The sequence below is a fragment of the Lotus japonicus genome, chromosome 6 (genome assembly GCF_012489685.1).
Source record: "Lotus japonicus ecotype B-129 chromosome 6, LjGifu_v1.2".
In the NCBI taxonomy this organism is placed as follows: domain Eukaryota; kingdom Viridiplantae; phylum Streptophyta; class Magnoliopsida; order Fabales; family Fabaceae; genus Lotus; species Lotus japonicus.
This window is the reverse complement of record NC_080046.1, coordinates 60,486,587-60,507,081: the sequence shown is the minus strand read 5'-3', so window position 1 is coordinate 60,507,081 and position 20,495 is coordinate 60,486,587. Positions and strand designations below refer to the sequence as shown.

The 20,495-nt window shown below is 35.7% G+C and overlaps 3 protein-coding genes and 1 non-coding gene across 4 annotated transcripts; 2 read left to right on the top strand and 2 right to left on the bottom strand.

Moving 5' to 3' along the window:
• Nucleotides 1–2,233: 2,233 nt before the first annotated feature.
• LOC130727129 (small nucleolar RNA snoR109) lies at nt 2,234–2,323 on the top strand. Its single transcript, XR_009015165.1, has one exon. It is a non-coding gene; the product is annotated as a small nucleolar RNA snoR109 (small nucleolar RNA).
• A 738-nt stretch (nt 2,324–3,061) lies between these two features.
• Nucleotides 3,062–5,284, bottom strand: LOC130726871 (uncharacterized). Its single transcript, XM_057578192.1, has 2 exons — nt 4,222–5,284; nt 3,062–3,744 (listed from the first exon to the last, which is right to left on the bottom strand). The coding sequence occupies exons 1-2, from the start codon at nt 4,634–4,636 to the stop codon at nt 3,311–3,313; spliced, it is 849 nt and encodes a 282-aa protein (XP_057434175.1). The 5' UTR covers nt 4,637–5,284; the 3' UTR covers nt 3,062–3,310.
• A 1,212-nt stretch (nt 5,285–6,496) lies between these two features.
• Nucleotides 6,497–8,175, bottom strand: LOC130725841 (uncharacterized). Its single transcript, XM_057577030.1, has 2 exons — nt 7,541–8,175; nt 6,497–7,221 (listed from the first exon to the last, which is right to left on the bottom strand). The coding sequence occupies exons 1-2, from the start codon at nt 8,010–8,012 to the stop codon at nt 6,701–6,703; spliced, it is 993 nt and encodes a 330-aa protein (XP_057433013.1). The 5' UTR covers nt 8,013–8,175; the 3' UTR covers nt 6,497–6,700.
• Nucleotides 8,176–14,463: 6,288 nt separating this feature from the next.
• On the top strand, nt 14,464–17,494 carry LOC130724303 (alkaline ceramidase). The gene is made up of 3 exons (XM_057575500.1): nt 14,464–14,663; nt 15,417–15,740; nt 16,724–17,494. Exons 2-3 carry the CDS (start codon nt 15,487–15,489, stop codon nt 17,235–17,237), a joined length of 768 nt encoding a protein of 255 aa, XP_057431483.1. The 5' UTR covers nt 14,464–14,663; nt 15,417–15,486; the 3' UTR covers nt 17,238–17,494.
• Nucleotides 17,495–20,495: the final 3,001 nt, after the last annotated feature.

The following is a 20,495-nucleotide window of genomic DNA, read 5'->3' as shown; positions in this document are numbered from 1 at the left end:
CTTCTTATTGTTTGGTTTGGTTTGCGTGTTTGGGGGAATGATCCGGTGCCTCGCATATGCTTCTATTACATGTGCTATCGCAATGAAGACCGTCCAATAGTTTTGTAGTTTTTCTCAACAAAAAAAATCAAGAAATCTCTACAGCCGACCGCTATTAGATTAATCTTCTCGAGGCTTGAATATCACATTAAGTGGCTAGATTATCCCAATAAATCATTCTTTGTCACACTGCTCAGAGATCCAACCCAAGACTAAATGTTTTACGAGCTCAGCTACTTATTTTCTCAAATTACTTTCCAATATTATATTCCGACTAAACTTGAGGATGAAATATTAATTTATAATTATTGAAAAAATTGTACTAACATCCCTTGACGTGTATCATTATTGCATTGACTTCATCTTTAATTTACAAAATGCACTAATCTCTCATCCTTCATATATTACTTAAAATAAGGCTCAATTATTAGAGTGTAATTTATCTTTACAATGTACCAAAAAAACTAAAACAAATGGAAAACCCCACATCATAAACTCAAAATCTACCATTGTGAGAGTTAGAGTTGTCTCACTTTCAAATCCCTATGTTGTTGTTATTGTGTTTCAATTAATTGTTAGCATTGATTCGCAGGTACACCTCTGGGTAAGAGAAATGTCAACTCAATCGCACCTCATGGGAAACAAGGGTTGTTAGCATTGTAGTAGTTTGAGGGAAGGAAAGGGGTGAGGGTGGCAGTGAAGAAGAATAAAAACAAAAACAAAAAAAAACGACTGGTGACAGAAGAAAAAAAAAAGTACGTAGTAGAAGTCGAAGGAAGAGAAAAAGAGAGATCCAGAAGAAGAAACAATGAAAACTAAAACCGACTAAAGGAAAACTCTCACTTATGATAGGATCAAATCCTCCCATAATGGGTAGAAGACCTCTTAGTTATGAGAGAGACAAACCCACAGTAAGCTGCGGTGGAAGAAGATGGAGCTCCATAAAGGGGAAATGGGGAAGGAGGATTCAAGAGAAAGGGGAAGATGGAGCCCCCACCTCGTGAAGGGGAAGAGGTTGTGGCGGCTGAACTTCACAAAGAAACCCTAGTAGAGCATTTAAGCTTATTCTGCCAACAACTATTAGGTAATTGTTTAATGTACACGTCTTTCTAATTAAGCAAAAGACATAAATAGTTGTTTATTTAATTGGATTGTTTGATGCACACACACCCCTTTATTAGGTGGCATGTAGGGCTACTCACATGTTGGGCTAACTCGACTTATATTTAAAGGTCAAGTTGAATCATGTAATCAAGTTAAATTGATTTTGTTTTTTTTATCAACTTGATTAGCTCGGGTCATATTATGAAATTTTCTAACTAAGTGATCTAAGCCGAACAACATTGCCTCACAATGGTGCGCTAAGCGTTATGAGGTTAACCACTATGGGTTTGTTTGTTTCATGTTTTCAAAACTGTTTTCAGTTTTTTAAAATTGAAAACCTGTTTGGTATGACCTGTTTTCAAAAACTATTTTTGAAAATAGTTTTCATTCTCAGTTTTAAAACTAAAATACCAAAATAGCTGAAAGATGATTTCAGTTTTTGTTTTTAATTTTTAGATATCAGTTTTTTAAATGTTGAAAAACATGTCATTCAACATGTTTTCTTCGTCTGAAAACTGTTTTTAAAAATTGTTTTAAAAACTGAAAATAAAACTGCAACCAAACATGGCCTATGTTTTTTTCATTCAAATGAATTGATTTGGTGCTTCAATATGTTGTTGTCTTCGATTTATTTAATTTTTTTTCAATGTTTTTATCTAAGCTTTATATTAGGGTTCTTATATTTTCATATGCAGATACAATATTTTTCCCAAACTTATACATTTTCTTTTTTTGCCTTTTTTCTTGATTCTGAATTTTGTACTAAATCAACCTGATAAAATCAATTAAATAATGTCCTATTTGCATCCATCGGATCGGTCCAAAACGAACGGTCATGATATATCCTGAGCGAGCTGCTTCTTGAGGCTGTGATTATAAATACGGAGCCAGTCTCTTCTTTCAGCCTCAACACAATTAGGGTTAGGGTTACAGTAGTTTCTCTGTATTTCCGAGTTCATTTTCTCCAAATCGTTTCTCTGATAAAATTTGTAATTCGTTTGAATTTTTCTTTGTTCATGGTTATGCTACATTGTACCGAGGGAAGGGTGGTGACAAAAAACCAGTACCCTTAACCTTGAATGTGCCATAGCGGCTGTAGCGAAATTGAATCGATGAGAAGCTATCTGGCCGGTTGTTGCGAAATTAATCAACATATCTGCTTACCGAGCTTCTTACATTTCATTTATCCATTCTCTCTTAATTTCTTTCTTTCTTTCAAAGCTTTTTTAGTTTTTTGGATCTGTGATGAGAAGGGAGAAGAGAGAAATGAGCCAGTGATTTGGCTTATTTCGAGACCCTTCTCTTACATCAACCCTTTTGTTTTCTCAAAATGGTCACCTTCCAAGCAATCTGCTTTGATTTTCCAGCAGCTTGCGTCTAACGGTGCCTACAGATCCATCTTTTTTTTTTTTATAATCCAAAACCTTTTTGGATAATTCTAATCGCTTTGCCAATCATGTATCACAATTTGGAGTTTTGTACATAAGATACCCCTAATAATTATACCCTCATCTTGAATTGCAAAGTGGTGGTGAGCTCACTAGTCTTGATTTGAACTGCTATTTGATGCTATTTCTTTGATGAATAAATCAAGAGATGGACAATATGCTTGGGGTTATGCCAAAATCATCACTTGTGGACAGTCCTGTTAGGCAAAGCAAGTTGGTGCAAGAAAATCTAATCATTCTTATCACCCATGCCAATTGAATTATGATTTTGCTGAATATTGGATATTTGAAGGCTACATTAACAGCATATTGTTGGTCAATGAAATGCCTATCAGCTTAGTTTAACTTAAAACTCAAATTGAATTTGGAAACCAAACCAGTTCTCCACTGTACAATGATTTAAACAAAAAAAATTATAAACAGATGGAAAAATTTCTAAGCAATGAATCTACCTAAGAAAGCCGTTTATGTGTCCATCAGTACTCAAGCACCCTGTGCTTTGTGTGCAAAGGCAGAGACACTCCACACAATCACTTATGAACACCAACCACCTCAAAAAAGGCACTTCACACAATCACTTAATCAACACTAACCCCCCAAAAAACACACATCTACAATTTTTTTTGACTATAATTGCAAACCAAAGTTATCAGAACTAAATGTAGCAGTCAAGTGACCAATTCTGAACCCAGTATTGGTCACATAATGCTCTCTGCAATTCAATTATACACTTTCACAGGCCGTGCTTCAAAGCCTATGGACTTCTTAGGATATAAAGACTCAGGAGCCAAATGTGATAATGCTTCTCTGCTTGCAACAGCATTAGTTGTTCGCTTGTAGGAACTAAACCACTTGGCTTGCATATACACATTTCTTCTCCATGGAGGCATGTGCTGGTCCCTTTTTTTCATGGACCCTTTAATTTCACTGCTCATTAGCCTCACTACACGCTTCAGCTCTTCCACTTTGCCAACAAATATCACTGGGAAAACTTCTAGCAGGGAAGTATATTCATGCGTGGGACGAGCTATTTCGAACTCAGAAGCAAGTGAAACTTCAACAATGTAGCGTTTTCCGGAAAAATTGACATCAATGTACTCGTAATCCCCAGTTGTTAATCTTCCATTTTTCTCCCACCTAGTTTTGCAGAGCCCTGTTCGAAGAGAGCACACAACATCATCAATACAAAGTCCCAAAAGTTGGTGATTGTTTCAATACTGTCCAAATAGCACTATAGCAGTGCCAATATATTTGGCTACATTTAAATACTTAACCAACCATAGTGCCATAGCCCATAGTTGTATATCACTTCCTGTACTCTCAGTACCCTAGAGATAATGTATTGCAATAATAGAATACTGATAAAAAGATAATGCAGTATATCCTGATTGATACATGATCAATAATTATAAGACTAACACATCCCACTCACCACCATCAAATGGTTTAGAAGTTAGAACTGCATATTCTTAATTTAATATCAAGATTGGGAATCATTTTTTCCCCTAAAACCTTTATTTAAATGTGACCAAGTTAAGTGAATTGGATTAAAGCTCATTCAGCTTGGAAGAAGTAAGAGCTAAACAACAAATCAATTGTTAATTACATAAGGAGTGTAGCAATCACTTACCAGCATCGAAACCTTTCTCCCTCAATCTTGACATCAAGAGACGTTTGAATCCAGGAAAAGAACTGTTACCAACAATTCCCAATGCAAACTCAACCTCTCCTCTAATTGTTTCTTTAGCATCCCTTTCATTCTTCTCATCACCTTCTTCACTCCCAGCAAAGAAACTCTGCAACATTTCCCTCTTCTCTGATTCAGACCACTCCAATTTCTCAACATTTCCCTCATTACGACGAACATTAGCCCCATCATCTTCACCGCCTTCTTGTGATCTCTCATTCTGCTCCATGAAGGAATTCACTAGATCAGACAAATCGGTTAAACTCTCCGGTGAGTGCTCGCTTCCGCTGCTCTCGTCGCAGGGCCTCAGACATGCTGCAGCCATCCTCTGAAACCTCACTGGAATCCTTGCCATCATATCCAAAAGCTACTAGCACCCCTTTCTCTCCTGTCCCTTAAGCAGCTTAGTAATCACAAATCACAATATGTACATGTATATTTATACACAAATGCACATACAAATGATTGAAAATTGAAATGAAAGGTAGTTAATGTATGCTCGCTGGATAGGGAAATGAATTAATGGTAGGGGCAGAGCTATGTATATATATGTTGTTGAAATGTTGATATGGTGTTTACATGAATAAATGGATGAGAGAATGAGAGTAAGATGGAGTAAGAATGATGAGAGGAATTGGAAATGGAGTCATATTTATACATAATTGTTGAACACACATGGATTGACTTGAGGGGCTGGGGTTATAGTTAAAAAATGCACTATGAATGTGGACCAAATACTAGGCTCTTTCTAATGAACCTAGCTCCAAAAAGCGTCCGGGTAAATGATGTTTGGAGGAAGCAACAGTTATTAAGGCAGGGTTATCTTCTCAGTTCTCATGTCACATGATGACTCTTTTACAAATAGTGGGTGTCACTAAACAGTCATGGGGATAAACATGTGAAATTTTAAGATAAGAAGATGCAAATTACAAATTCATTACGGCACTATTTAAGCGCAGACATTGCTTACTAGTTACTACATCATTTTCATCACGGAAAAGGTACATTTTCATGTTTCTTTCAGGTTTTTTTTTAATTGCTTCTATCTTTATTTCACAATCTTGATCACTTGTGGATCATTTATGGAAAGGAAATTTGATGGTTAGAAGTTAGAATTATAAAATTTGATACATACATTAAACAAACACATAAGTAGTGACGGTTTTTAACTGCGGCTAATGTTTGTGACGGTTTAAAATCATGTATGACTGTTAATTTTTGTACGCTTCATATAAGTGTTCTTGTGGCAAACTTAGAAATGCTAGAATTAAAAGTGTATTAAGACGCACTAAAATAATTAATTGTCTAATGGTTCCCATGGCATTGTACAAACACAATACAATGACTATTTGTTATGGATGACTCTAAGGCCTAATAGGATCCTAGGAGTCTAAATATTTTACAACCACGTAAGCACCATGTTGGTTAATCGAGTTGACTAAAGCAAGGAATATCCCGTCTAGGAACTAGCCGAATGAACATATTCGGTACGGTTAATGAAATATCACAAGGTTATCCAATGATAACCGTCATCTTGGAAGTCATTCAGTAAGACATTTTAGAGATCTCAAGTCACTAAAGCAACAATCACAATGTCTTTAAATACATGTTTGACGTATGCATACATTTTGCTAATTCATTGTTCTTCTCCGAGTTTGAAATTCTCTCTATGTGCTCTCATGTTAACTTGAGCGTCAGAGTGCCTTTGTAGGTAGGAGTACATCCCCTTGTTGCGTCAATGCATCACCACTAAGCTGGAAGAATTTTTGAAGGTCATGCACCACTACCAGAGCTAAAGAGACATTGTCAATCCAAATTCATGAAGAACATTTAGCATTGTTTGTGGGAAAAGAAAAATAAAGTTCGAACGTAATGGTTCAAACACGTTGCCAACAACCGCCTGACGAGGAATCACCGCAAAAAGAGCATTCTCTCGAGATGGTGGAGCATATTGAAGATGCAATTCCAAAGCTTGATGAATTCATTTAACAAATAGAGAAACAAATTAACGATTTAGAGAAATTTATCCACAGATTACAAATTTGCTGAAAATTGTAATAGTTGGCAATCGAATGATAATTTGCTGAAAATTGGTTATCTCATATTTGAAGGTTCAACACTGAAATGCTCAAGAATTAGATTGTGAGTAAACTTGGATAAATTCTACGACCCAAATATCCACTTAATTACTTGCCAAAAAATTAATTCTCCACTGGACAATGCTCTTTTACAATAATGACTGCAAACAGATGAAACAAAATTGCTAGCAATGAACCTTAATTGCCTATGATACATTTACCTAGAAAATGCATTTATCCAAAATTTGTTTTCAGGCACTTTGTGCCCTGTGTGCTTAAGGCACTATCACACTTATCAACTCCAACCTCTCCAAAAAAGACACATCTATACAAAAAAGAACTAACTATAATTGCATACCAAAGCTATCAGAATTAAAAGCAGCTGTCAAGTGGCCAATTCTGAACCCAGTTTTGCTCACATAATGTTCTCTGCAGTTATATGCTTTGACAGGCCTTGCTTCAAATCCAATTGACCTCTTAGGAAATAAGGAATCAGGAGACACAGTTGATGTTGCTTTTCTGCTTGCAACAGCATTAGATGTTCTCTTGTAAGAACTAAACCACTTGGCTTGCATGTACGCATTTCTCCTCCATGGAGGTAAATGCAGGTCACTTTTTTTCATTGATCCCTTAATTGCACTGCACATCAGCCTCACAACCCGCTTCAGATCTTCCACTTTACCAACAAATATCACTGGGAAAACATCTAGCAATGAAGTATACTTATGTGTGGCGCGAGCTATTTCGAATTCGGAAGCAAGGGAAACTTCAACAATGTAGCGTTTTCCGGAAAAATTGACATCAATGTACTCATAATCACCAGCTGTTAATCTTCCAATTTTCTCCCACTTTGTTTTGCAAAGCCCTGTTCAAAGAGAGCACACAATATCATCAGTACAAAGTCCCAAAGCCCTGTTCATCTTAGAGATAATGTAGTCCTAAAATAGAATAATAGTCAAACAGTATATTCTGATGGGATAAATGATCAATATATAAGACTAACACTTCCAACTCACCAACATCAATGGATTCAGAACAGTATATTCATAATGTAACATCTGGATTAGGAATCATTTATCCCCCCAAAAATCATTTTTTTGAATGTGACTAAGTAAAGTGTATTGAATTAAGAGCTAAATGTTCATATGCTACATCAAATTAATTATAAGGAATGTAGCACTCACCAGCATCAAAACCTTTCTCCCTCAATCTTGACATCAAAAGGCGTTTGAATCCAGGAACAGAACTGTCACCAACAATTCCCAATGCAAACTCAACTTCTCCCTTAATGGTTTCTTTAGCCTCCCTTTCATCCTCATCATCATCACCTTCTTCATTCCCAGCAAAGAAACCCAGCAACATTTCCCTCTTCTCAGATTCAGACCACTCCAATTTCTCAACCTCTTCTTCATCACATGCACCCTTCTCATTATCTTCCTCACGACGGACATCAACCAATTCCTCTTCACCACCTTCTCCTGCAGCAGCCGATCTCTCATTCTTCTCCATGAAGGAATTCACAAGATCAGACAAATCAGTTACACTCTCCGGCGGGGAGTGCTCGCTCCCGCTGCTCTCACCGCAGGGGCGCACACGCGCCACATCAGCTTCAAACGCCGCAGCCATCCTCTGAAACCTCACCGGAATCCTTGCCATTTTCAAAAGCTAGTAATACCCCTTCCTCTCTTGTGCCTTAAACAGTTAAACTAGTAATCACAAATTACAATGTGTATGTATATATACACTTAGAATATGAATAAAATGAGTATGTTGTTGAAATAATGTTGATATGGTGTTAAGAGAATGAGAGGAAGATGGAGTAAGGATGATGATGAGAGAAGATGGAAATGGCGTCATATTTATACATAATTGTTGAATGTACTTGGCACGATTGACATGGTGGGCTGGGGTTATACTTTATAGTTCCAAATTGCACTATGAATGTGGACCGAATATTAGGTTCATTTTTATGAACATGGCCTCAAAAAGCGTCCATGTTAACTCTACGTTTCAAGTTCGAATGATTTAATTTGGAGGAAGGAAGTAACAGTTTATTGATTAATGGAGACATTACTTATTACTGACTTCAATAACTTACATCATTTTCATCACGGAAAGAGTAAAATTACATTGGTTTCCTTCTGCCTTTTTTTGCAGTGCTTTTTATCTTAACTCCATTTTTATAATCTTGGTCACTTGTAGCTCATTTATGAGAAAACTTAACACATAGTGACGCCAGAATCGAAACTGCCACAAGACGCACTGAAATAATGTTTTTTTTTTGAAAGAGCACTGAAATAATTAATCTCCAAGAAAGTACAAACTCACCAAAATGGCTGTTAAAATATTTCAATAATTTATGCATAATGAAAAATAATTTATCCTTTTTTATCAATATGACACGAAATTCTTGTCATTTTCTAAAAATAGCTTTGCCATATTCGGTATAATTATTGATATTTACCATTTTTCTAAATAAGTTACTCATTCTAAAGTTAGTTTTCATCAATATATATTTTTTTTGAAAGTTAGTTTTCATCAATATACTGGTATGAGTATTTTTTTATGGATTTAATTTATCAAAATTTTACACTGCATCTCAGCATATTTTTAATTTTAAATTCAAATTTAATTATAACATGGTAAATTGATCACTCTAGTTGAATGAATGTGTAAATCATTTTTACATTACCATTTATTTTTTTCTATTTTATTATTTTGATTTATTCATGAAATCACAAAATAGTGATTTTTTTGGAAAGATGATAGAACAGAAAGAAAATACCTTCAAACTACCAAACTGTGTGTCGTGGCATGCTAAGGAGATTAACTTGGGTTAGCACAACTGGCTACAAGTTCCGGGTTCAGCTCTCACATCCTCATGGGTCGACGGTTCTAATTCCCTATGTAAAATCTCAGTTAGTGGACAACATTTGTTAGAAATCTCACATTGACTAGAGATATGACCATTGACCAAACAAGTGTTTATAAGGGGTAGATCATCAACTATATATTGAGCTAGCTTTTGGGTTAAGTTAGGTCTCCATAATTCTAATAATCCTTATGGAATATATGTATAGTTACTCTATATTTTTTGAATGGTTCCATAGCTTTTTTAATCATCTTTGTTTTTTTGAAACTGATAACTTTTTTAATAATCAAAGGTTAATTAATTAGTTGGACAATATTGTAATGATGTTTTGCCTTTGGCAGTTTAATGAAATTACTAAACGTTCAAAAATAAGGTGCACATTGCATTGCGTGTAGTTAGAGTTGTTCATGCAAATTTATCTTAGTGACATTCTTTACCAATCTCATTATTTTTTTTGAACGTGGCATAACATATATTAAATCATAACCGGCATAGAAGCCAAAAGATCCGCCTGTAAAAGGTTACATAAACCCGGGGGACCCTCCTCCACCCAAACAGTATTTGAAAGGGTAGAGGCGTTCCGAGCCATAAAATCAGCACAAGTATTGCCCTGTCTACGAGTAAAAGTAAACTCAACACAATCAAACAAACGAACAAAAGCCTTACAATCCTGAAGCAAAGAAAATAAAGGAGAATGACCAACACCCTTCTTCCAAGCATGGAAAAGCTGAAGACAATCAGTCTCAAACTGCACCCCCCTGAATCCTAACTGAGAAGAAAGCTCCATGGCCCAACGGAGACAAAACGCCTCTGCCATCGTGGCTGAAGTAGCAGCCGTCGGGTAGTGTGAAGCCGCCGCCAAGATCTCGCCATCCTCGTCCCTAGCCACCATACCGAAACCAGCAAGAAAATCACCACCAAGGGAGGCATCCACATTAATTTTAATCATCCCAGCTGCTGGTCTCAACCATTTTGCCACCACCGACCGCTCCCTCTGACTCCCATGCGTCGCTAGCTGTGAAGGGGACTTCATCGCTGCAAAACGAGACAGCACCGTAGGACAACCAGGTTCACGGAGCTCGAAAAGAACCTTGTTCCGACCCTCCCACAAGCAATAGATCATGCGCTGAACTTCTGCAATGCACCAGCCATCCTTGTCACGCAGCACCGCAGCCATGAAGTCCATGAAGGTCGATGTACGAGCATCTGTGCGCACACCCAGGCTCACAAACCAGCAACCTCGCGCAACAGGACAATGGATAAAAAGATGATCAATGCTCTCCTCCTCATGGCCACACACCGGGCAACTCGGATCCACGTCCATTCCTCTACGATGCAAACAAAGCCTAGTGGGCACCGCTCCAACACACACACGCCATGCCACCTCCTTAACCCGAGGAAGGGATGGAGCTTTCCAGAACTTCCGCCAGAGAGTCGCATCAAAACCAGGTTCAGCCGAGGTGGATGATGAAGGAGAAGCTTGGCTAGCTACGTTTTGTAAAAAAGCATAGCCAGAGCTCACTGTATAGCACCCATCTGGAGTTCCACCCCAAAAAAGTAAATCTTCCGTTGCATGCACCGATAAGGGGACAGCCAAGATCCGCAATGCAGTATTTGGACAGAAAGTCCATTCCACCAATTCCTTATTCCAAGAGCCACCACCTGGCTGGATAAGATCAGCTACAAATTTCAAACTAAGTTCCTCCACCACATCTTGCCTGCAATTAATTGGAGGGCCATGCGGGAGCCAATTGTCATCCCAAATACGAACATTCAATCCATTACCAATACGCCACATGCTTCCTTTCATAGCCAACTCCGATGTTTTTAGAATACTAGTCCACGCATAACTCGGACGGTAACCTTTCTTGGCTCCATTCATGCTACCTGCTGGAAAATATAAAGCCTTAAAAACTCTACCAAGGAGAGAATTCGGATAGTTTTGTATCCTCCACCAATTCTTTGCCACTAGGGCCAAATTAAAAGATTTAAAATTTCTAAATCCGAGACCCCCATTATCTTTGGGCCGGCAAAGAGTTTTCCAATTAATCCAATGCATACCCCGACGGGTTACATCACCACCCCAATAAAAGCGAGAAATCATACCTTCAATCTCATGACAAAGGCCATATGGTAAGACAAAGCAAGACATTACATATGATGGGATTGCTTGAGCCACAGCTTTAACTAGCACTTCACGACCCGCTCTGGACAAGGTGCGCTCCTTCCACCCCTTAAGTTTCTTCCACACTCGTTCTTTCACAAATTGGAAAATTTGGTTTTTAGACTTACCAATGATAGTTGGTAGCCCCAAGTACTTATCATAACTTTCTACTGCCTTTACACCCAAAAGCTGTTGTAGCTCATAATAACGGTTATCTGGCACATTTCGGCTAACTGAAAGCATGGACTTGTCCAAATTAATCACCTGCCCAGAAGCTCGTTCATAGGTTGCAAGAATGGTTTTGATACATTCTGCTTCCTGAATCGAAGCCCGGGAAAAAAGAACACTATCATCTGCAAACAAAAGGTGTGAGATAACAGGAGCAGATCTTGCAATCTTAATACCATGTAAAGCAGAAACTGAGATAGCACGCTGAATCAAAGCTGAGAAAGCTTCACCACATAAAATAAATAAGTAAGGAGAGAGAGGGTCTCCTTGTCGCAAACCTCGATGAGGTGCGAAAAACGGTTGTGGGTTACCATTAACCATAAGAGAAAAACTCACTGTGTTAACACACGACATGATAAGCTCAACCCAATTTAAAGGAAACCCCATATGGGTTAGAATACCTCTTAAAAAGGGCCACTCCACACGATCATAGGCTTTGGACATGTCTAGCTTTAGAGCCATCATTCCATTCCTTCCTGTGATACGCTTCTTCATGTAGTGGAAGCATTCAAAAGCAAGTAACGCATTATCTGTTATTAGTCTCCCAGGAACAAAAGCACTTTGAGCTTCGCAAATCAAATCATTCAAAATTAGTTTCAACCGATTAGCAATCGTTTTGGTAATTAATTTGAAAATAACATTGCAGAGGCTAATCGGCCTAAATTGGTTCGCACAAACAGATTTTTTAACCTTTGGGATTAGCACAAGCAGAGTTACCAATCTCATTATTGAAAGCATTGAAATTTTTTCCACCAATAATGCACTCGTATACGGGGGCATCTAATATACACATGACATTCTTGTGAATGTAAGTTTGTGAACCAGATTTTATAAGTCTATAATGGAGGTTAAATTACATTGTGAATTTGTAAAAATATAAACAAAACAGGAAAATGAATGGAGAGATTTCTTTCAAATAAAATAGGAAGTGCCTCCTCACTGGTTCCAAACAACGGTCTTGTTTAAGTGTTGGGCCATAATCATTCCACAGGTGAAGAGTGTGGGCCATAATCCTTCCTTTCAGCAACGTAAATTATTTGCTTTGAAAACTACATTTTGTTGTGTACCTAAATAATACTATTTTCTACTATTATAATTAAATCGAAAAGGAAAATTCTTCAGTCCAACATAATGCGATGTGGAGTTCAGGAGCTGGGTTTGTTGTGTCAGTAAAACTGTAGTGAGTTCTTCACTTGAGAGTTATCTGTATTGTGTCTGGATGAGACCAGGTGCAATGAATCAACTAAATGTCTACATTCATTGAATCTTACGTCAGGTTTTCTCAAGGGCCTAAATTTGTTGGCCTTTTCTCTCTACAAACAAAAATCTCACATTCTAAATAAGGGATGTTACCTGTTTTGGTAATTACCAATATTGGCATTTATTGCAATTAGCTTCTTATATACATAATGAATGAGATTATTCCCTTTAGAAAAACTTATCCTAGATGTGTAAGTGATATCTTGTAGACTTGTGGTGGAGTATAAGGTGCAATACATACTGGGTCATGCACCGGTGCAAGAGAGCCTCACAACCACAGAAATAGAATATTATGTTAAACTTGTAATTTTATGTTTATAATTTGTTATAATTTTAATATGTCTTTTACAGTAAAGCCCTTTATTGTCTTTCTCCCCCAACCTTCTTAGATCCATTGGCCAGTAAAACGCCTACCTCCAACCACCAGCTCCGCCTCCAGCCACCACTACCTCTGGCCACCAGATCCATCCTGTTCAATTTGACTCAAACCCTAAATGTTAATTATAAAACTTCATCACATGCTCTCGCACACTACTCGGGCTCTGAATTCAAACTCCATAATCAAAACCATTAATGGATACTCTACAATCATCCCATCAAATTTTGCATCGGCAGTGGACAAAGTAATGATTCTTGGAGTTCAAATCAACCCATGAAACCTCCGCTTATCAAAAAAAGAAAAACCCAACATTATAAATCAAAAAATGATTTTTAAGGAAACCCATAAAGATAAAACTGATAGAGAAAAGGGGTGTTGGAAGCAGATAACTTTTGCATGAAAAATGATGTGTGCTTACATAGGGGTTGCATCGACCTAGATGCTATCTACATGGATCTTATCTTATACTCCTCATCCATGGGTGCCAACGTGGAGAAGAGCTCGGTGGGGTTGCAAATTGGGAAGTGGTCGATGGCCGCTGAATGAACGACAACAACAATATCTGCACCCAAAACGGCGCCTCCGCGTGGATTCGGCTTCCTATCTTCGGAACAGACACCCTGAACCAGATCTCCGGTGGTCCTCTTCGCCGCCGGTGGGTTGCTGACATTAAAGTGAATGTCGTGTTAGTCGGTCAGGATGACCAATATGAATTTTTTTCTCTAATCTAAGGATGACCTGAAGCCTCCCCAATAGTGCGTCTCTTGAAGATCAAATTCTCAACCTCAAAGGCTCAAAGAACTAATTTTAATCACTTGACCAACACTTATTTGGCTTTCAGATCATATAGTTTGAATTTGTGGGAAAAAATTATAAAAAAACTAAACTAATTAAATTAAATATGCTTATAACAAATAAATTATCTTTCAAAAAAAAATAAAATATAATTAACTTTAATTTTATTTTACCCTAAATATAATACCCTACATTCTAGTTATCAATTAATTTCATTTCACAAAAAAAAGTTATCAATTAGTAATTTACAATAATATTTCATTCTACACGATTAGTTTTTTTTTTTTTTTAAACTACATGATTAGTTTATCATTTGTTTCCCAACAAATCATATTTCTGATACCAATAAAATTTAAACACTTGAAAAATTTTAATCCATCAAATATCATTTAGGACATCCATACCCGTCAACAAACCATATTTACTTGAAAAAACAGATAAACAAAAGTTGAATTTTAGATGCTCATCCCGTACGAGGAGCAAAAGAGATTCTCCACCTCTGTTTTAATTGCCGATGCCGAATACTCAGAGAGAATGAGAGAAAGGGCGCAACCCAACACAACCACCACCCAGAATAATGAGATCTACCTTCTTCAATAATCTCCCCAAGTATGCATCTTTTTCTCCTTTGTTTTCTTCATATATTTTCCATCTTTTTTTTTTTCTGTTTTTCCCCTAGCATCAAGCATACCTTTTTCTTGACATGCACTCAGATGGAAATTGCTGATAATGCCATGAAGTTTTGTTTTCTGTCTGACCCTTTTGTTCACAAGAAACAAAAACAACACAGATTGAATCTTCTTTGCAAATTTGGTAGAATTGGAGTGTTGCATTCTATATAGTTTCATTTTTTATTAGTCTTTTATTGTCATGAGAATTCCTCTTGAAAGATCAATCCCTGTAGGATCTTCCTATCTCTATCATTGGCTTTAAGGAATTAGTAAAATATTGTATTTTTTATGAAGAATATTGTGGCTTTTTATTGATGCTATGAATTGACTGATATGGTTGTAAAAGTTAACCTTTTTGTTTGTTTAATGCATGCATGTGAGGGTGTATTAGATATAGCAGAATTCACAATCGTTATCATGACTTAGTAGGATGTCAACATTGTTGGTCAATTTTGAATTCCATCAATAGGTCTTTTTCAGTTTCAATTGCTTTCATTTATAAGGTTTCTGTTTTGTGTTCTATCTACATTGTTATTATTGTAAGGTAATGGCCCAATTTGAGATCCTTACAGGTTCTACAGGAATAGTTTCATTACGTTGCTCTCTTGCACTGCTTGCTTGAATTGTTTCCATCCCTATGATCAAGTTGTTGTACTGATTGTATTTTGACAATTTTTCTCATGATTTGCAGGAATTTGTGAACTCTGCAGATTTTATATACAGATAATTCAATAAAAAAATTCATCCGTATGTAGAAGAGAATGGCAGAAACAATGGCTAGCTTCTGGGGTCCAATCACAACGACTAAAAAGTATTGTGAAATAAATTATGCACATTCATCTTATATAGCAGAGTTTTATAACACAATATCCAACATTCCGACCATTCTTCTGGCTCTCATTGGTCTTACAAATGCTCTTAGACAAAGGTTTGAGAAAAGATTTAGTGTTCTTCATGTATCAAATATGACACTTGCCATCGGAAGCATGTTGTACCATGCTACACTGCAATATGTGTAAGTACTGATCTCTATCATCTTGTGCAGTTATTTATATTTCATATTAGCTTTTGGTTGGTTGTTTTTATAGTTTTTTGAGATGCTTTGCATTATACAATATGAGGTTGGTGTTCTATACAAAATTTTGTTGAACAATGGAAGAATTCAAACTTAAGGTTATAAGGATAGATCACAATTAGCCTCATGTTGTCATAGTAAAATATTCAACCACAAATACTGGAGGGGGTTTTGGCATAGTAATATGGCCACACACAAAGAATATCATTGTAAAATGCTAGTTTAGTTGTTTTATGTATTTTTCAACAATTAGCACTGGTTTCTCTAATCTGATAAAGATTAAATTTATATTCTATCTCACTCATCAACATTGTTTTATCTAATGCAAGTATATTAGGATTGAAGACGAGGCACTTATGGATTTGAATTAGGACGGTAATTGCGTCCCTTTTTTCCTTGTAGTTCTATGTTTCCATATGTTAGCAACACTAGTTTTATATTTGCCACCGTGAAAGAGTTTTTTTCCCCACCGTGAAGGAGGTTACTATGATATTTTGGCTTTAAATTACTGTATAATTATGTTTGGATCTTGATTGTTGAAAGATTTTGGTAGTTGGTCACCATCATTAAGAATTGGAAACTGAATGCATATTATAATATTTTGGGACAGTAGCACACATGATTACTTTCTTAACTCAGTTTCAAGTTTATAACATTTTGTCAAGTTCTAAGTCACGTTGGAACTTTAAGATAGTGCACATGCTTGAGGGTTTTATGGAGGCCACATTCAGGAGAATTGTATTTGTGCTTATAAATGCATGACCCTTTTCTTTTGTTGAAGGGGATGTGTGTCCTCTATAGGAATGTGTCATTTAATTATTAACTTTGTCAATTTCTTTTATCAATAGAATTAAGTTTGTAATCAAGTAGTACTGTTTGTTTTGGGTGACCACTTATTCTTCAGATGTTTCACTTTAATTTAGGCAACAACAGAGTGATGAAACTCCGATGGTGTGGGAAATTCTGTTGTACATATATATCCTATACTCTCCGGATTGGCATTATCGGAGAACAATGCCCATCTTCCTGTTTTTGTATGGTGTTGCTTTTGCCATCGGCCATTCGGTGGTCCAATTTGGTATTGGCTTCATAGTCCATTATGTCATTCTCTGTCTCCTTTGCATTCCAAGAATGTACAAGTATTACATTTATACTGAAGATGTGTCTGCCAAGCTGCTCGCAAAGCTATATGTAGCCACTCTCATATTGGGAAGTTTGTTTTGGTTATTTGACCGTTTTATCTGCGAGGAGGTATCTGGTTGGGCAATTAATCCTCAAGGCCATGCTTTGTGGCATGTCTTCATGGGGTTCAATTCCTACTTTGCGAACACGTTCTTGATGTTTTGCCGTGCTCAACAACGTGGCTGGTCTCCGAAAGTTGTTCGTGTAATGGGTGTTTTCCCCTATGTGAAGATTCAAAAGCCAAAAAGAAAGTAGAAGATGAAGTTTTAGTAGTGATACAATTTGGAAAGAGAAGATATTAGGATCCATGTTTTTGGCCTTCTGTTTTTCTGGTTTAGATTGGCTTAAATGATGATAATTTTTTTTATATATATATTTTGTTGTACACATAGGATATGTGCTATATTTATGCTACTATGTGGATGCTTTCTTGATCCTGGACAAAACTCTGTTTATCACAACCAAAAGTTGTGCAGTATTGGTTGTTCAATATTCAGTTGAATCACCCCACACTTTACTTGTATCATTTTGTGTGTAACCCTTTCTAAGTGAACTTGAGTATGTTATAACTTATTTGTGGTGCTTTAAACGACAAACTAAGTTTGATGCTGCTTTCACTGGGGAACTTTCCTTAGGAAAAAAAAAGAACTTATTTTTGGAATTTGATAACATCTATGAATTGCATTTTGGCTAGAACCATGCACCTTGTTATGAATCTTCTCAAAGCTAGAGAGAATCAACAAGCAAAAGATCAAATGTTTTACACTATAAACCTCAAGACATCATCTCCACATCTGGAAAAGAACAACAAACAACTTCAAGCACTAGTGGTGGTACTGGTACCCGTCAGTCAAATTAGAAAACTCACCTTCCAGTCCTTGGAAGTTCGTTTAAGAAAATGTTTTTGTTTTTTAATTTTAGTATTATTGCAATTACCTCAAACCCAGCTCTTGTAAACAGTTTTTTCTGCGGTTTTGGATTAATTATCTACTATTTTTTTTTCTTATTTAACGCAACGGGTTCTTTTTTCTGAATTGATTCAATGAAACTTTCGAGACTTCACATTTATGCTGTTATGTAATTTTTAATTATAATATTATTATATACTCCCTCCGGTCCTATTTATAAGCATGAAAGAGAAGAAAATTTTTGGTCCTTATTACTCCGTCCGTTCCTTATTATAAGTCACATTTTTTGAAAAAAATTTATTCCTAAATATAAGTCACTTTCTAATATCTAGGAAGCATTAAATAATTTTTTCCAAATTCACCCTCATATTTAATATGAAAGAGATGATGAACTTTTAGAATATTAACTTGGAGAGAGAAAATCATAGGAAAGTAAATAAGGGTAGTCTAGGAAAGCTAATCATTTCCTTTACAAATTTATTATTACTAACTATTTTTCTTAATCTAAGAGAATTAGTTTTTTGTGACTTATAAATAGGAACAGAGGGAGTATAAGAACCAAATGAAAGTTTGTGCTTTATTAATTATTTTTTTCCAACAATACCCTTATTAATTCTATCTACTAAAATATCTCTCCTTAATTATTCTCTTTCTTCCCCTATCAAACATTAATAACTACTTCTCGTAATATGTATTTTTTTAAGAGAAGTTCAATTGATGATAACAATTGTTAATGCTATTACCAATAGTGTGATTGCCAAGAAGTATTCTTAGTCTTTTGCATCAGATATTGAGATTCAAAAAGATATGACATCTTGTTTTAAAAGAATTTGTTACTAATCGTTACATTACCATTAGAAATAATAGCTTCACATTTCTCTCCTCCATGTTCTGCTTCTGAGTGTGTGGCATCAATTTCTGGTGGAGGTGCTGCTACTTCATAAATTCCAGCAGCTTCCGGTTGATTTTCCACATCTTTCTCATATGGTGGCTCATAATTCAAATCAATTTCTAGAGGCATATTAGGTGTATAACAAGACTTAATTTGGTAAGAAAAATTTGAAGTACAAGAATTGTCTTTGTAAATCACATATTTATAGTACCCAGCTTTATGTTGCGCCAAAATATTTCATTTTGTTACGTCAAAATTTTTTTCCTCCAAACTTCAAATTTAAGATGCAAAAAGCCGTAGTAGAATAAATCTTTTCTAGATAGTACGCATGAGAAGTTTAAACACTTTTGAGTAAGCAGCAACTGTTAAGGTGGACACACATTGCACTATTGCTGTAGTTATTATGCACCTTGGAAAAAGAATTTAACTTGATTAAGTAGTAAGAGTTTTGAGAAAAGAGATCAATGAAAAAGAATAAAGCTATTAATGATAGAAAAAGGTATAACAAAGGGTGATTTTGGAAGTTTAGTTTAATTTAGGACAAATTTAATGCATTTTAACTAGTTTAACTACATTTCTTAAACTATGTGATTTTTTTTTGCTGCTTATAAATAGGACCGGAGGGAGTACTCTTTAGACTTTTGAATTAAGCTGAGAGAAATTATAATTCTTTTTTTTAATACATCGGAAAATGAGAAATTATAACTCTAAGTGAACTACTTTTGAAAAAAAATTTATTTTAATTTGGGTTTTCAATTTCTCCCTGATCCTGTAATTCAGCTTTCCAACTAGCAGTACATGTAACTTTCATCCTTTTTAAACAGTACACTCCAATTTATACATGAGTTTTATTTTATTTACGTTTTACATTTTTTTTCACCTCATTTTCACTATTTTTTACATTATATGTTTTTTTTTATGACATTATTCATCTGTCTCATCATGTCTTTGTTTTCTAATATTTTTTTTTTATTCTTATCTCTTTGTAGGTTCGAGTGTATTTAGAGTGTCAATTAAACTTCTTTCTTATACAATTAACCATTGTTTTATTTAACGTCCAATTAATTTATTTTTTTGGTGCTAAGGAATCAAAACAACAAAACAAAGCAAAGCTAACTAACTAATCCCTATCAGTGGCTAAGAACGTCCAATTAATAAACTTCAATAAAGAAGGATGAAAGATACGAAAAATTGAAAAATAATAATAATTTAGTTCTTAAGTAAATACATAAAAAAGGAAAGTGTATCCATTGGACATTAGTAGTATTAGTCCTTTGAAGAGACAAGTGTGCGATAAAAAAGCAAGACCCTAACGACAATTCTATAATTGTCCGGGCGCTGATAATGGTTGTTGGTTGCATAATATTTAACTTCATCAAGCTATTTTCTTGTGAAGTTTCAATCTACGGACTACGGTATCATGGGGTTAAAAATATCTAAAGGACGAAAACAACCTTCTCTCTATCACTCTTACTTTTGTATCTTTTTCAATCTTTCAAATACACTAAAAGGGAAAAAAGGACTTACTCCTAGCTTGGAATAGCTAGCCTTTTGAGCTTATCTAATTACAACAAATGTTTATGAAAGTATTGGTTCAAATAACTTATAAAAATAACTAATAATTAATGTATCTATAAATTGTATAGTTTAATCCGCAAGCTCGACTAATTCAAACCAAACACATTTTGGTGGTTTAAGTAGAGTCAATATGAA

Bases quoted from the DNA above. Each gene is read 5' to 3' on its own strand.
- LOC130726871 (XM_057578192.1), bottom strand. From the start codon at position 4,636: ATGATGGCAAGGATTCCAGTGAGGTTTCAGAGGATGGCTGCAGCATGT. The intron at 3,745-4,221 runs GTAAGTGATTGC...CTCTTCGAACAG, and splicing joins GGAGAAAGGTTTCGATGCTG to GGCTCTGCAAAACTAGGTGG.
- LOC130725841 (XM_057577030.1), bottom strand. From the start codon at position 8,012: ATGGCAAGGATTCCGGTGAGGTTTCAGAGGATGGCTGCGGCGTTTGAA. The intron at 7,222-7,540 runs GTGAGTGCTACA...CTCTTTGAACAG, and splicing joins GGAGAAAGGTTTTGATGCTG to GGCTTTGCAAAACAAAGTGG.
- LOC130724303 (XM_057575500.1), top strand. From the start codon at position 15,487: ATGGCAGAAACAATGGCTAGCTTCTGGGGTCCAATCACAACGACTAAA. The intron at 15,741-16,723 runs GTAAGTACTGAT...ACTTTAATTTAG, and splicing joins CATGCTACACTGCAATATGT to GCAACAACAGAGTGATGAAA.